This window comes from Amia ocellicauda, chromosome 6, assembly GCF_036373705.1.
Source record: "Amia ocellicauda isolate fAmiCal2 chromosome 6, fAmiCal2.hap1, whole genome shotgun sequence".
Lineage (NCBI taxonomy): Eukaryota > Metazoa > Chordata > Actinopteri > Amiiformes > Amiidae > Amia > Amia ocellicauda.
This window is the reverse complement of record NC_089855.1, coordinates 15,973,060-15,989,699: the sequence shown is the minus strand read 5'-3', so window position 1 is coordinate 15,989,699 and position 16,640 is coordinate 15,973,060. Positions and strand designations below refer to the sequence as shown.

Below are 16,640 nucleotides of genomic sequence, written 5' to 3'. Positions count from 1 at the left end.
CATTCTTGGACAGTTGGTAATCTTTTTTAGTATTTGTTTCAGACCGGTGTCTGTTCAGAGATACTGTAGGAGTGTTCACAAATTAGTTTTACAACTGTGCTGGGAAAATACTTAAGGCGGCTTGTCCGTCCTCTTCAGTGCTGCCATCTCTGTTTTTTGTCAGGCATGTGTAAATAATAAATAATAGTAAATTATCCCATCAAATTATGTAAGGGTAGAGAAATGTTCAAATAGTCACACTTCTAATGAAAGAATTGCTCAATTTAGGGAGGAACAGGGAATGCAGTGACCAAACACAAAAATGATCAAGGATACAGGAATCAACCCCAGGATACAGTTGGGGGAAAAGGAATGGTTTAGAGCTGAGACATCAGATGAAACCTATTCTGAAATATGTCAATGAATAATTCCCTTTTTTGGGGGTTGGCCTAAACTACTTAAATGATAGATTTCCTCTCAAGATGTCCCTGTAACCTTTACCACTGTTAATTGGTCTTAATGCTATGCAAAAGATGGCTTTTATTTTACTGTGAAGATAAAACAATCTACAGTATGTGAAAGACTGGGTAATCCTTCAGCTTCCTTTTAAATTGACAAGCACACAAAGTTTCTTTTCTGTTGGTGGCAGAGTGACTTTGCCGGCTGGAAAGTGACTTTGTGACCAGTGTGTGAATGCAGCGCTTGTGTGAGGAGGGAGGCCTGTGTTGGGCTGGGATGTGGGGTGAAAGACGGCTCTTGTTTCAGTCACTGTCTCATTCATCCCTCTGGCTGCCGATCAGCTCCCTCATTGTTTCTTGTCACCGCGCTCTGAGGCACTCCTCAGTTCCCAGCCTCACAACTCCGGGTGATATTTATCTTCTCAAAAGCGTCCATTCAGGGTTTCCGAAGGTAGCCATTCAGAAAGTCAGGCTTGTCCAGGAAATGCTGGAGATTCTGGGCTCTATATCATATATCATATCATAATATGCAAAGATGCTCAAAGTGGTCACTCATTCACATTCTGTTTTGGACTCTACAGGTGAAGCCAAAAACCTACCTCCATACTCTGGTCCCACTAGGATGAGGGACTCCTACTGTACTGTCAACCTGGACCAAGAGGAGGTGTTCAGGACCAAAATCATAGAGAAGTCACTATGGTGAGAAGCATGTTTTTCACACTCCTTCCACTTTTCTATATATTTTTGCTAGCTATTTTAATATGTCATGGGCCCTTCCAAACGTGGTTGCCATGGAGGGTCAGTCTGTTAGCAGGGAGAGACACTTACCACATTTGGATTGACTGAACTGTGTAAACTCTAGCATGGAGAAAATCATCAGTATGCCCTTTCCTTACCAAAACACGACTCAAAAGATATCAACTGGCCCCCTTGGCTTGGAAATAGACGTCCCCTGTGAGAACAGACTTGGCTTAATGAAGTCGGGACACAAAGGGGTTTTGATGTGTGGCTTTTCATCGCTGTTCATCCCGGCCCTCCTTGGCTGCCGAGAGAGAATTACAGCTTCCGCATGTACTATTAAGACATGAATTGAGGAGGTCAGCCGGGGGAAATAGACAGGGTTTTGTTGAGGGTTTGGCAAGGGGAGTCTGTTTGGTTTGTCCTGCATTTAGGCGGCTGTTACAGTAGTCAAAGATCCTGTGTCATGCATTTTGTAGAGGAATTTCCTTTTATTTTCTGCTTCAACCCGTAAAGTTCCTATGCTTTTCTATGTATCAGTGCATCATTGTCTTTTAGAAAGGATGCTGCTCTTTTATACAAACCTGACCTGCACTCCCTATCGAATAGAAACAACAGCCTCTGTCTGCCATTGAGGGAAGCAGTGGGATTGGTTCATGGTAGCCTGTAGGCCGATCTTCAATCACCTGTTACGCAAAACTCCTCGAATCACACAGGCCATGTGATTGGTACGAGAATGTCTTGGCAGTGTGGCCTGCTCTCTGGGAAGGCCTGTATGAATGCTGCTTTGCCGCCTTTTTAAGTTGTCTTTACTGTTAGTGACGTTAATCCTGCTGTAGTGGTGAAAATAGACATCCCAGAAAGTCTATGATGCAGGTCTGTCTAAATGAGGAAAGGGAGAGAACTGGGGGTTGGATGTAATAGGTGAGGGTGGGGGGTGCAGAACATAATTTTATTAGTGGTTTAACATATCTGTAGGCATCTTATCATGTGCATCCCATACCCTGGCTCCCTCCTGGCTCTTTGACGCAGAGACCTCTCGGCTCTCTCAGAGCTGTCTGTCAAATCACTTGGCCGTGTCCTGGGTACGGGAAATTAGATGGGACAGGCTCTGTTTTGTTGGTGGTGGTTAGTGTACATAGCACACTGCTTAATGGTAATGCATTCTGATCATTTGGCTTTGGAGATTAGATGATTGGTGCAGGATATCTCCCTCAGTAGGGAGGTGTGCATTTCTTCACATGACAAGTGTTTAGTTTTTCCTCGGAAAATATACAGAGATTAATATATGTACAGTTACATTGACTTTTAGTAAGATATCTATGTTGTAAAAATGCATCACATTCTAATTTGACACACACATTACTCTATCAAAATAATGTGTCCCATTTTTAACTAATGCGTACAATAAACCACATGGTGCAGGAGCAAGCATGAACCACAAGAGCAAGTTTGAGTAACAATGTGACATTTTAATTTAGCTGTGACGAAGACCCTTTTTTATTGGCTGTTTTTGGTAGCATTCTGTTGTTCTTGTTTCCACACACAAAAAAACGGAAGTATAGGATTTTACATGCAAGTCTGGTCAGTCTATCAATCTAGCCTAAATAACACCAAGCAGTCGCATCAGTGTCCTGTGCCTGTTTGAAATGAGACCCTAAGCCATTTCACTCCGGTGTTGTATGGCCAAGGCATTTTAACAACCACTATCAGGGTTATACCATGGACCCTTCAGCTTGCTTGGGGTTACATATCATTTTTTGCAGTGTGGAGAACAACAGTCTGTGGCCCTTAAAACTCCTCAGTTCTTTCTCAGATGTGCCCGAGTCCTCACCGAACAGAAGAACAGCAGATTTCACCCAGCTGGGGGCTCTGACTGGCAATGGAATTTGGGTGATAACAGATTTATCACGTTAAGCTTTTGTCTTGCTGATGGATGCATTAGGTCAGTGGTTCTCTAAGCCGATTTTGTTTTTGTTTTTAGATTGTTTTGTTTGGCAGCGGGATGTTGACACACGGTGCTGCTGTTTTTAAATATGTAGGAGATCATTTGGAAACCACTGAACACCAAACGTAAAGCTTCCTCAAGGAACATGCAGCCTTCCCTAATGGGTTAGCTAATGGATTAATAGGCGCTTAGTTTAATGGTTTATGAGGACAAGGGACATTTTTCATTAGTTAATAATCTGTTCAAAGCAAAGGCTCACAGTGACTGTACCGTGGCTGTGTACGAGCGCCAACAAAGAGGTCAAGCAGACACACACGGCAAACAATAGGCACTTTCTGCCGTGATCACAATCAGTCTGTCTCCTGTGACAAGTTCAGCTATGATCAGAGTGACTGATGGAAGCCTCTTCCCTAATGTATGTACTAACTATGTTGTTCCTGACGTTTTAAACCACTGATTTTCCTACAGTGGAACACTTGTCACTGCTGACGTAATGGGGCCAGTGCTGAGCCAGAGCCTAAATGGGTTAATGGCTGCTTGCTGTATTGACAACCAGGCAGCAGAATAGCTCAGACTTTTCAGACCCCTGGCAGAGGTGTGATTTACTGTCCATTACTGGGTCCATTTAACAGACATGACATAATTCAGTGCTGTGTTGTATAGGAGAGCTGAGCATCGATTAACACACAGGGAGTGTTTGTGGCAAGCTCTGAGAAGACATTGACCTCTGATATGGAGTGGCATGGAATCAATCGAAATGTACGGGGAAAACAGTTTATTGTAGACCTACACGAAACATGTAAAACGCCTCTGGTTAAAAACGACTAACTACCTGTCTGTCAGCATTGGATTATTAAATGCTTTTACTTTTTACTTTTTTTCTGCTGCTTTTGTTATAGATAGGCACCCTAAAATTAATGTCTTATTCATTTACTTGCCTTTTGAAATCTGCTGCGCTCACATATGTAGCCTTCCACAATTTGCTCCTCATTGTAGTAGCTCCTTGCTTTTCTCTTAACCTGTTATTTTTACAATTGCCAGTGTGGAATCTCTCATCAGTGATTGCTCTTGTAAGCCTTCTTCAATTTTAGTAAATTACAATGCATCTGAGACCTTGCTTTTCAATTGTCAGCACACTCTAAATGTTGCCAACATTGTGAAAACAAGTGCATTAAATATATTGTACCCTCTTTCTTTTGACTTCTAACACTTTTTTTATTTATTTCTTGTCGCTACTTTCCTGTGTCAATCATGAACTATGAAATGGCGGTCAACCATAAAAATGCAGTATAAAGGATAAATATTGATTTCTGGATTGATTAATTGACGATGAAGAGCAGTGAAGCTGCCTTAATAGCTGACTTTTGCTAAAGTGGTGGAATTAGATTTTTTGATTGATTATACTTCACTAGGGTTTAGTGGTGAATCATCTGTTAAAATAAAAATACAACTATGTATGCAATCACTAAAATTATTATTAAACCAAACCAAATATAAATGCAATAAACCTTTGTTAGTATTATCATATGCTTGTTTATCCACTCTCATGATTCAAATAAATATTTTGCTGCATTAATACACCTTGTTGCCTAGCAGAGGATTATTTGTAACTATGTATAATATATACAATATTAAAATGTGTATAATACATATCTATAGTCATATGTGTTTGGATACAGAAGTCTATACAGAAGGAGAGGCATCACTGACTACTATCTGGGGTTTGGTGATCAGTGGCTGATTTGCATTAGACTTTAATTGCTGGATAGTATGCGTCACCATTTGCGTGCTTGCACCATTCCCCCTTTCTAAATATACTGTGCTCTTTCTGTCTACCTGCAGTGAAGCAATTAGGGGCTGTGTGGGTGGAAGGCTGGAGATGGCACGTTGCGGTCAGGGTCTCTGTGAACGCAGGCAGGCGGCTGGCTGTGAGCCCGTTACTGAGACTTGCACACTGCTGTTTTCTTAGTTGCAGCAATTAATCCCACAGCAAATATTGTCAGGGTTGAGATGTCCTGTATCTGTATGCATTTTTTTTTGTCTTTTATTCATCTAGAAATGTTCTACCTAAAAAAGGCTTGGACTAAGATGCAATATCACAGTTCTTTGGCTTGTGTCCAGGCCGATGGGAAAAGCAGGCAGCAATACAAATACACTCACTTGTCCTAGGACAGATTACGGCTCAAAATAACAGTTTAACAGCATGAAACTATTATTTGTTGGCAGGTTACAGTACAATAGTATGACTCCCTTCAGTGGAAAATGCCTAAAATTAGGGATTACATATATGACATTTTATTTTATTTTAAATTGAGTGTTGGTAATGGAACTTTTGACGCCACCCTTCCTATACATATTACTGTAACAATTTACTGGAGACCTGCATGTTAAAATCTATAATATATATGTATTATGTTTTGCACTTTTTTAACCATGTTGTGTATGATGTGCCACTTCTTCATTAGGTTTTAATAATCAGTTAGGATGCACAATCCGGTAATGGCAATTGAAATTGAAAGCCCAGGCTAAAGTTTTTATTTCCAAACCTGAGAGGAGAGAATCCCTCTGACACGCACCTCTGTACCCCTGCACAGCCTCAGAGACAAACCTACAGTCTGTCTTTTCAAAAGCAACATTAATCAAATATGTCATGCTTACCTGTGCTTCCTTTATCTCCCTGTACAGCCCATTCTTTGGAGAAGACTTTTACTGTGAAATCCCCCGGAGTTTCCGCCACCTGTCCTTTTACATCTTCGACAGGGATGTCTTTTTTCGAAGGGAGACCATCATTGGTAAGACAAGAGCTTTGCAGTTATCCGCTCTGTCCGATGTACACTGATTCATGTGTTGAGAGTTGTGGTTTAGTTCAGGCACACATTGATTTGGACTAATTTTCTAAATACACCATCTAAATCATAGATTGGGTTCCCACGTTTTAAGCCCCAGTCAACTAACCTAAATAAAAAAAGAATTATAGTGGTGTGTATGCCAGATTAATTGTTGTAAGATATATCCACACACTAATTCTGGATTTGAAGTCCCATAACTCCTTTTAGAGTGTGTTGGCCCACCTTGCCGTCTCATCTTTCTGCAGTGTTCTCGTATGTATGTTATGATCTTCTCGTGTTATCTTTTCTGTGTTTTGCCCGATGTATGATGTTCCCTCAGTGTAACACCTTCCTCAAAACATCCTTGTTGGTTGTGGACCTTTTGCTCTGAGATTTCTCATTCTATATCTTGGTCTTCAGGCCAACCTGGCACAACATTTTTGATTAACTTTGTCTGTCTTCCCTCTGCCAGGCCCCTTGTGAAGTAGTGATGTCAGATAGTAGGGGTCTGGTGTATACACCTCTTTGGCATCATAGCAAACTAGAGAATGCAGGCCGATTTGGGGTTGTGCCTTAAAGCACCGAAGAAAGCTGAAGTTTTTGTGAATGTGAATACAGGTTCACTGTGAAAGTGGAAAGTCAGTTTTGCCAAGACCCGCACTGCAGAACTCCCTGTTGCAATGCTTTGGAATCGGAGAGAGGGACAGAGAGAGAGGCCGTGTCATGTGTAAAATATTCACAGCTGTGCTCTTTGGAGTCTCATTGAATGTGGGGGAAGCAGGCACAATCTGCTTCTTTAGGAGGGGGAGATCAAAACAGAGCAGAGAGAATGTTTCCGTCTGATTTGGCATAGACACAGGAACGAGAAAAAAATTGGTGAATGTGCTGCGATGCTTGCAGATTAGTTAGATGTGTAACAATTGCATCATTAATTGTATCACTTGCTCGAGCACAGTCTGTAGATTTAATTCTGTCTGCAAAAATATGTCTCTGACACAATACAGCATTATTAAACATTACCCAATTTAGTTTTATTTTATTCTTGTGGAGTAGAATAAACAAATAGACTGAAAATAACAAAGACATTTACAATACCTGTTATAAAAGGCACATCTCTATAAGTGACCGGATAGTGTCAGGTCTTTACAGCCAGTGGTACAGGAGCTCATAGCTTTGCAATAGGTTATACCCAGAGGAACTCTGAGGGAAACCCTTGCCTCCTCGCCCTTTGTTTCATTCTCTTTCACTCAGATGCTAATGAGGAAAAACAGTGCCGGGAGATAAGAGCAGAAAGCCTGGACTTAGGGGGACGTATTAACAAGTAAAATACAGTCAGCAGTAATTTGCCCAGGCAGAGGACGGTGATAATGGGTGACATTTGTGCTCAGTCCCAACTGGGCTCTGTGGGCTGATTTCCCTGGGGGAAAGGAGGGCCGTACTTCCTTCATAGTCAATTGTGTCCCAAGCACATGCCTGTGCGTGTGGTATAGTGTGTGTATGTTCACCATGAGCAGGTTCTTTGCCCTAAATAGTGTTGTGTTCAGTAAATAGACCACACACGCCACACATACTGTTCTGCTGGGTCTCACATATCTTGCTCCTTTTTACACGTTTGCAGGATTCCCAAAGCGTTATACCGCCTTTGTTTAAGAAGTGCAGCATTTATTTATAAACAGCTCGCGGCAGTCTTTGTGATTTATTCCTCGGCTGCAGGGGAGTTTCACATTCACAGTCATGGTTTTTATTTCTCTGGAGCAATGTTCTCAGATTCTTTCAGGTAAGTGGTGCCCTATTAAAACCTTCCTACTTCCTACTTCCATGACAGCATGAAGCTTGAATGTTGGTGCGGTTAAGCGTGATTTCCGAAGGCTCGTTTAATAAGATAACAACTTTCCTGTTTACATTCTTGAAAGATCCACCTTGGCACATCCCACTTTTACTTCAAAAGCATGGCTTCTTCCCACTCACTCTCCTTTCTGGCAGGAAGATTCCTAAATTCCTTGCTCTTAGATGGTAGGAGGGATCCGAACAAGAGCTTTGTTGTTCTTCTAAGGAACTGTTCTATATGTGGCTGCTCTGATTGAGAGGAGTGAAGCATCATTAAAAGTATAGAACTATGTCTGGGGTCCCTTTGTCCTGAATGTTTTTTCAAGTACTGCCCATGTGAAGCTGTTTCTCTCATACCACCACGAGAGCAGTGTGAATGCGTCAGCCATGCCGGAAACAACCTGGAGGGGCAATAGAAGGAAGAATGATAACGGAGATTGAGGACCAAGCATTTAAGATTAGGTCTTCACTTTGTCTGTCTCGAAGCACTTAAGTTCTTTTTGTAGCCTATCAAACTATTTACTCTCCATTCCGTGTACATAACATATCCGGGGGGGGGGGGGAAGGACATGTGGAATTTTTTCTCTTGTGAGAAGTGATACCTGAATTGTGATTTTGACTATATGCATTTGTCTATTTGATTTATAATAAATATTACAGTACTCATAGTGTTCAGCACTCAAAGGTGTGTATTTTTAACCACATGATAAATATTTTTGTTTTCTCTTTTCTTTTCTGAATGAAGCCTTAAAAATTAAACTAATCTTTATTAAGCCATTACTATTTCTCAAACACAACTATGTTTGTTGTGTAACCTTGTCTAAAAATAAATCCTTCCGACTCTTTTCCATTCTCCAGTCTGTGTATATTTTGACAAAAAGAAAGAGGAGGTCGGGGTCAATATGTGAGGTTTTTGTAGGGGTTTGTTTTTTGGTTTGAACTACAGTTTCATTTTAGATGTGCGAAAGTCACACCACACTGGTGTTTGTGTCCAGTCGGTGGGTCTTCATGTGGCCGAGAGGATAGTCTACATTTTAATGTAGGCTGGAAAAACCTTGCAGTTTCTGAATTTTCGGACTCTAGCGAGGGTCTCCGCTGCTGTTAATCACTGGCATGCTGATTAATAGGTGAAATGTAATCTAAGGGTATGGGTATTGCAATGATTCATACAGGTCTACGAGCATGTTAAAATGGAGACCTATGACCTAGATAAATGAAGGCATACTGTAATTGTAGGCCTCAATACATGAGATGAGCTACAGTTAAACAATTGAATAGGACACCAAATAATTTTAGCTATGGCCATGAGGACCATGGATGTTTAGTTACAGTCCATAATAATAAATAACAGTAAAAATTAGCCTGATTTACAGAAATTAGATGCATGAAAGAGCTTGGGGGTATCTACACAGACACGCACACATATAAGTTATGATGATAGAACCCCCCTGTTTCTAGCAACCAAGACAGTTTTGAAATGTGTTCTCTCTCGTCAAGCTAATTAAGCTGAAGGCCTCAGTGCTCGGGCTGCTGAATGAATTCATTCACATCTTCTCCTCCAGTTCCCAGCACAGCCCTGCAGGCAAGAGAAACAGCCGTGCTTTCCCCCCACCCCCTCCCCCCTAAGATGCTAGCTAATGTAACGCTGCAGTGGCGTGGCCTGATGTGTAATGTCCTAGCGCTAATTAAATTTGCTCTCAGTCCCCTGTGACAAGGAGACGACCCAGGAGAGCGGCGACTGATAAGTTGCCATGTTGCAAGTGATATGCCGCATGTGTAGTGCTGCAGGACAAAGCAGCTCCGAGAGGCGTGCTGCGGGTGTCAATGAAGGTGCTCTGGGGAAGAGGCAGGAAGGAGTGTGGTCAAAAAGCTGCAGCCTTATTTCACAAGGAAACCTTAAGTAAAGGTGTGAGAGCTAACTGATGAATTGTGATCCCATGAGACGGATAGATCTACCTAATTACTTAAGATAATCACTGATTGTTGGGCCTGCGTGGTGGTCGGTGTGTGTGGTTCATGCTAGGTCTCAGATGGCTGCAAATTATCCTATTTATTTTGTCTTCCCAGCCATGCATCTTCTTAAAAGGGAACAAAGTTTTACTTATTGAGTCTCGGCAAAGTTGGGTAACAGTGGAGTCACTGTCCCTAGTAACGCCAGTGTTGTACCGTGGGTCTGCACATCTCTGTATGTCTGATATTTTGGCCATCTTCACTTCCTGCCACATGGCCGAGTCCCTCTGAGCATAGTTTGGTTTTCTGTAGCATTGGTCAAGTCTTCAGAAAGCCCAACTCTCCATTCTCATGTTCTCCCATTCAGGACCAGTTTTGAGTGAATAATGCAGTGACTAACGGCAGTGTGCTCTTCTTCTCTTCAGGGAAGGTGGCCGTGATGAAGGAAGACCTGCAGAAATACCATGGCCGGGACACCTGGTTTCAGCTCCAGCACGTTGATGCAGACTCAGAAGTCCAGGTATGGCCAGTGGTCTCCTGGGGTTCGTGAGAGTCTCTCCAGGGGTTTGTTTAAAGGGTATTTCCACTGAATACACGAGTGTAAAACTTCCTTGGGGAGCTCTTTTTGCTATGGAAGACTTTCTAGGAAATGTTTTGGAATTCCTGGATGATCTTGATATGTGCAGTCCAACTAAACTACACTACACTTGCACATTGCAGGAGTTGTGCACAATCAGGACGTCACTGGATTCAGTCTTAGCATAGGCAAATAGGCTGGGGAACCCTTAAAGAAATGAGAAGGAAGGAATTCAAACATGGGTTTAAGGTCTCGATGCTGGGAGTACATCAGAAAGCAATTCACATGTTCGCTAGACGTGTGAATCACAGGAAGCAGGAGAGCAGAAATAGAACATCCCCAGTGAATTATATGACGATCAAATACTCCTAGAAAGAATATCAACGCTTTTGTACCAGCCTTTTATATTGTCTAAAAAAAGGAATCAGTTTTAGAATGGTGTCGGTTTTTATGAAGTGCATACGTGTTTGTATCTTTTACTTTCCCATTGACATTTGTTTCCCTTTTGTTTTCCCCCTCCGTGAGGTGTTTTGGAAAATGAATAGTACCGATATTGAATATACACCGGTCTGTTGGAAAGGCCTCTTTTGTTCATGTGTTCATTCATTTGTTCACAGTGCTGTTTTAGCTGTAGTGTGATTAACAGATGTGTGTGCATTTCTGGTGCTTGGTGAACTGTGCCGGCGCAGATGTTTTGGATAGAAAGGAAGCCACACGGTTGACAGATGTTGAGTTGCAATCTATTTGGACAGTTAATTATCATGTAAACTGCCAGGACTCACTGGAGGAAGCATGATTTGCTTTTTTCCCATTTCTTTAGGTGAAACCTGAAAAAAAAAGACAAATCTCAAGCAGCAGCTGTTGATTTGTCAGTGCCCATCTGTTTCTGTGAGTTCCTCAGTCTTCCAGTGTGAGGGTCATGTGTCATATTTGTATTACTCTTAATTGTAGTGGTAAGCTCAGTAATGCAGAAGCAGAAGAGACGGGGGCTTTTCCCAATCACAATAGTCACATGATGACTTGTTGGCAGAGTAAGAAAGAAAACTGAAGCATCAAGTATTATTTTGTGTATCCACACCTGCTATAATTAGTGATATGCACTGTATCAATGTGAAAACATTTTGCAAATATTTAATCTAAACTAAGACATACTATTATATAAAATAAAAAAAACATATATTTGTTGTACTTTCAATGACAAAAGTGCACCCTTACCAGCGGTTTTGCTATAGCAGGCTTTTGTCATAATGTGATTTAAACTGGTTGTGCTTCAATGAAATCTTGGAATATTATTCCTTTCCATGTATTCTAATCTAGAGGCTAATGTAAGCCTTGTAAAACTGTGGTAAGATTAAACTAGTTTGCGGTTTGGGTTGCTGTACTTAGTGTCTGCTTCTTCTTGCATTTTGCAATGATGAAATTAATATAGGCCACATATAGACCATTTTCTAAAGACTTATAAAATGTAAGGGACCAATTTTCTAGCTGCCTGTGGTATAAAAAAAAGAGCTGTATGTGACAAATAGCAGAATGAGATTGAGGAGCTGGAGAACCCAGTGTTTGACTATTTTATTATTTAAAACATTATTGTATGTATTTTTTCTCTGCAAAAACAAATACAACGGTAGGAAAAAGGGTTAGTGGCATTTTTGTATGCCTTAAGAAGTAGCCTATGCTTCAATTGTAACTATACTTCTTTGTGCATATATTGACATGCATGTTTTGACCGTTTTTTTTTTTTAAAGAATACATAACCTCTTACATTACAACAAACTCTTAAATTACAGATACAGTGATACATTGCTGTGACTGGCAATGGGGCTTCTACAGAAGGCTCTTTGACATCAGTCTATAAGTGTGATGATGTGAAAAACACGAGGGCTGGTGCAAGCACAGCGAGGAAGTTCTGTTTCCAGGATGATATTAGATCTGCTCACCACATGGGAAATATATGGGTGTAGCAGAAGTTTTGAAATGCTGATATGCGTGTGAATACTTCTCATCTGCACTTGTTTATACACTGTTCTCAAGGGCTGGTGGAGGTGGAGGTGGAATTGTTTTGCACTGGATGCCCTATGCAGTATAAAAAATAAAATAATAGAAAATAAAAAACAAAACAAAAACCTTCTATTAAAGACAACCCAAGAAGCTGTGTTCAGCACATTATCCAGAAGGTGCACAGCTGCTCACTGGCTAAATCACTGGAGTTTTTTTATTAACCATTTTTAGCTTATTTTATTTGTATAGTTAAATAGTACTTGCTTGAAAAGAGCTCTCATTTAAAACTACTGGCATTCCTATAACTTACAAGGTGGTGGCCAAAGCTCCTTTAATAATTATTTTCTGATAGTTGCGTATCTGTCAGAACCTGTGAGTTGAAAAGCAAAATGGAAAGACCAGAGAATGACCTCTGGTGCTGTAACAAAGTTGGGCAGCCCACGTCTCATAGAATAAGGTTAATCGCTGTTTTAACCTGCCCTGCAACCATTTACCTCAACCATTTATTTTTGCTGTGTTCAGAGCCATGTCAACTCTTGTTTCAGGGAATCAGCTGAATGAAAGGAAAATGCAGAAATGGAACAAAAAGTGCTATAAGCACAGAGAATAAATGCATAAAAAAGGGGGATGTGAAAGAGAAAAGAAAGATCTAAGCAAATGATCGAAGCTTCTCCCTACTTCTTATAAAAGACATGTTGTTGTCCCCTGAGACTTCAGAATATTGACACAGTGCTCAGCATTCATGTAAGCCAGCTTTGTGAATTGCTCTAACTGGTGTGGTCGCACAACAGCTATTTGCATAGCGATGAGGCTACTGGAAGTTCCACACTGCTGCCCTGTTCCGGAACACTTCCATTCACAGATAGAGTTCTCATTTCGCTGGCAAAATTCACTTCTGTATTCTGTCTAGAGGGGGTGTTTAACATCAATATAGATCGTTATCTAATAAGGAACTTGAAGGTAGAGAGATCTAGCTTCTGAAAACAATGAAACATTATGTATAGTGTGAGCAGTGTTTTTCAGTGGAACTGTTGATTTATTGCTGATTCTTTTTTGGCATGTATTATTGAACTGGATATGATTAGTAATGCTGTGCATATAGACTGTTTTTATTTTAAGCAGCAAAAGAATTAATGTTTCGCACAAAACCTTTATTTTTGTTGTTGTTGTTGTTGTTTTACACCGTTTCCTGCCTTTTCATTTTCTCCTTTACTCTCACACTTGCAGATACATACTGTATGCCTGCACAATCACACACAGGCAAATGCAAATGTTTTGAATGCTCAAATTTTACAATCTGCACCATAAAACATCAGTTTTGTAAGTGCTGGCCTGTTACAGAGGGAGATGGGAGTTTGTTCTTTGATTGTTTGAGGATTTCTTTACCATGCAGTGTAAAGAGAACAGGAGTGGGAGTGTAGAGCAGGTCTGCGCCACCTTGGGAAAAAATTAACAAAAAAACAGGCAATACCCTTAATTGGGGTCTTTACTGCAGGTCAATGTGTTGCAAAGTGAAACCAATGGATCATGGACTCTGATTGTGGTGGTCTAACATGGTTCTCTTCTCCACAGGGAAAAGTACACATGGAGATGCGTCTGAGTGAAGTCATTACAGACAGCGGTGCCTTATGCCACAAGCTAGGAATACGGTGAGTCGGTGCAACCTTTCATTTGTCTAACTATCCCTACCTGGCCTGCCATCCTAGGGGGCTTGGGAGGGAATGTTCTTTTTACTTTGCCCTTCTGCAAGATAATCTGCACTGTGTTAATCTCTGCCATGTTATTAAGATATGGATGTATTTTCAATTGGCACTTTTACACTGGAAGGCTATGAATTGAACAAAAAAATGCCCATTCAGCATTTCATAGGAAAAAAACATTTCTAATTCAGGGCTGCACAGGAAAATACATAAGTGAAATGTGGTGATGTTGTTGCTGTCGTCTTCAGGCTTTCAAAGGGCGTGTTGTGTCATCTGCTTTTCCCCCAATGTTGACGTCTTATGTGTTTCGTCACTCTTCATGATCACCTGCTGTACGAGAGGAAGGGCTGTGGGAACGTGTTGTGCTGACACTGGTTATTTCAATTCCTAGGTTTCATCCATGAACTTCATTGGCTTCTCCCCAGAGCTCTTCCCATTCAGCTTTGAATATTCTTTTGGGGGCATTTTTGCTCCTGGGAACCTGATATTTAGCTTAACCATTAACAATCTTATGTGCAACAACACACTAAAGAAACTCCCTCACAGCGTATTCAAAGGGAACACACCAGTGCTACGCTGGTTCATCAGAGGAAGGTTGTTCTTTCTAGGCAGGAAGGGCAGGGCAGGGCAGAGCAAAGCAGGCAGGCACTGAGCAGTAACCCTCAGGATCCACTCGGAGTGCATCTCCAACCCCTGTGCTCACTTGTTTTGCAAAACGTCTTCAGCAGAGTCTGGCTCAGGCTCAAACCACAACAGTATAATGCAGTGGCGAACACAGATCATATCATGCCATGCTGTTGTATGAAAGCTTACACTCTCCTTGTATGCACCTGTTTATGGATTGTTTTATTTATTTTTATTTTTTACGTGTTTGTTAGATTTGTTTTTATTTTCCCTGTTTACAGTACATTTGTTTCTGTTTAAAAAATGGAAAGACAAACATTCAAATTGGGATGTTTTGCTTTATCCTGTGAATCATTTCTCTGCTACGTCCTTGTCTCGTCTTGAAACAAGCATGGAAGACTGAATATCATTGTCCAGCTATTGACGAAAAACTATTTGAAAATAGTAAAATGCAGGGGTTATCCTTTATCCTCTGCTTAAGTGTCACAGTAAAGCTAGTGCTGAAAAAAAAAACAGGTGTGTGAAGTTATTCTATAGCTGTCTGTAGGAGATCGCTGCTATGAAGGAAAAAGTCTAAAAGCAGTGTATTTTTTCCCAGCCTTCATTTTAATTGCATTTCTAAATAATTAAATGCTCATCAAGAGCCATGGCAAACTGTAAATACATATTTAATTATATGGGAAAGTGATGAATATTGCTTTCTTATCCTACTGCAGGGGAGTGAAGATCTTGTAGTAATCCGAAATTAACCAGAGCTTTCAAGTGGTTAGATATTATTGATTGTCCCATGAGTCAGTGAGTTCCTGCCAAGAACAGTCCAGAACCAACCAGCTTCGACTCTCTCTCTCTCTCAAGGTCACATGAAGTTCAGTCATATATATAAGAAGCACACAAACAAATAAAGGCTAAATCAAAATCCCCAGAAACAATTGTGTGGAGAGGGGGCTTGAAAACTGGTAGTTATCACTTTCTAACATGGGTTTTTGCACACATTAGCAATAATCAACTTGAGTGTGAAATGTGCCAATGTGTTTTGTGTCAGTAGAGGCGCAGTGTGGAGTCTGGCCTGCTCTCTGATCACAGTGTTCTGGCTGCAAATAATTGAATAGTCTTCCATGTGCCGCCCAGGTCACTCCTCTCCAGCTGTATTCAAATGCATAACAAAAGAAAAGGTTAGACGCTGGTGTTTCATAACCGAAATGTATGGTTCCCAGCTGGTGTACCACAGTTTATTCCCTTTGTGCCCTGATCTTACCACAAGCACTTCCATGTGTCTTATGAATTATATAGTTTTGTATATACACAATGTAAGTTGAATGTAATCTAGGCTTGTTTGTTTTTTTCAACATTTTCACCTGTATGAGAAAAATACCCTTTACATTCTGGGTGTAGATACAGACTTGGGTGTGCTCTATGCAGTTGGAAGTGCACTGCATCATACATTTGCAATTGTGCCTTATTGAACCAAAATAATCTGTAAAGTTGAACACTTCTCCCTTGTGTAAAGCCAGTAAATAACTTGTCACAAAACAAGCTTGTCGGTTTGTTGCTTCTGCCTTGAGGGGCTTTAAAAATACTTTTAATATTTGGCATTTGACATGGTTTGGCAGCATAAAATTACAGAATTCTGCTGTTTCATATATATATATCTCCATTAGGTAGTGTTCATCTTTATATTCTCCAGATGTTCTGTGTCTGCCATGCTATAATGTAAACATGGTGGTACCATTACATTATTACACATGAGATGGTTGGAGGAGAGGGCAGGAGAGGGTAAGTAGAGGATTTGGGCTGAGTGACTCTGAGAGAGTTGGGAAATGCATCTACGTGCAGTGCTTTACTTGATCCTTTTTAAAAGAATCTCAGTTGCTCTCTCTGTGAAGACAGACGGAAACCTGCCAAGAGTGCCTCCCTGGCAGTGGCCTTGACGCACTGGATTAATGTGTCAGGCAGCTACCTGCATCATCCAGGTCACTGCCGAGAGGCATTCTGGGTAATGAGATTATTGATAGC

At 40.9% G+C, this 16,640-nt stretch overlaps 1 protein-coding gene across 5 annotated transcripts in view; it reads left to right on the top strand.

The window, feature by feature from the left end:
* Window positions 1–16,640, top strand: part of rasa3 (RAS p21 protein activator 3) — a 72,181-nt gene that overhangs the window by 34,516 nt on the left and 21,025 nt on the right. For all 5 annotated transcript variants that reach the window (XM_066706349.1, XM_066706348.1, XM_066706347.1 and 2 more), the window contains exons 2-5: window positions 1,019–1,136; window positions 5,809–5,915; window positions 10,154–10,248; window positions 13,876–13,952. In XM_066706349.1, the coding sequence (XP_066562446.1) occupies window positions 1,019–1,136; window positions 5,809–5,915; window positions 10,154–10,248; window positions 13,876–13,952 (397 nt within the window). The remainder of the gene's footprint in view (window positions 1–1,018; window positions 1,137–5,808; window positions 5,916–10,153; window positions 10,249–13,875; window positions 13,953–16,640) is intronic.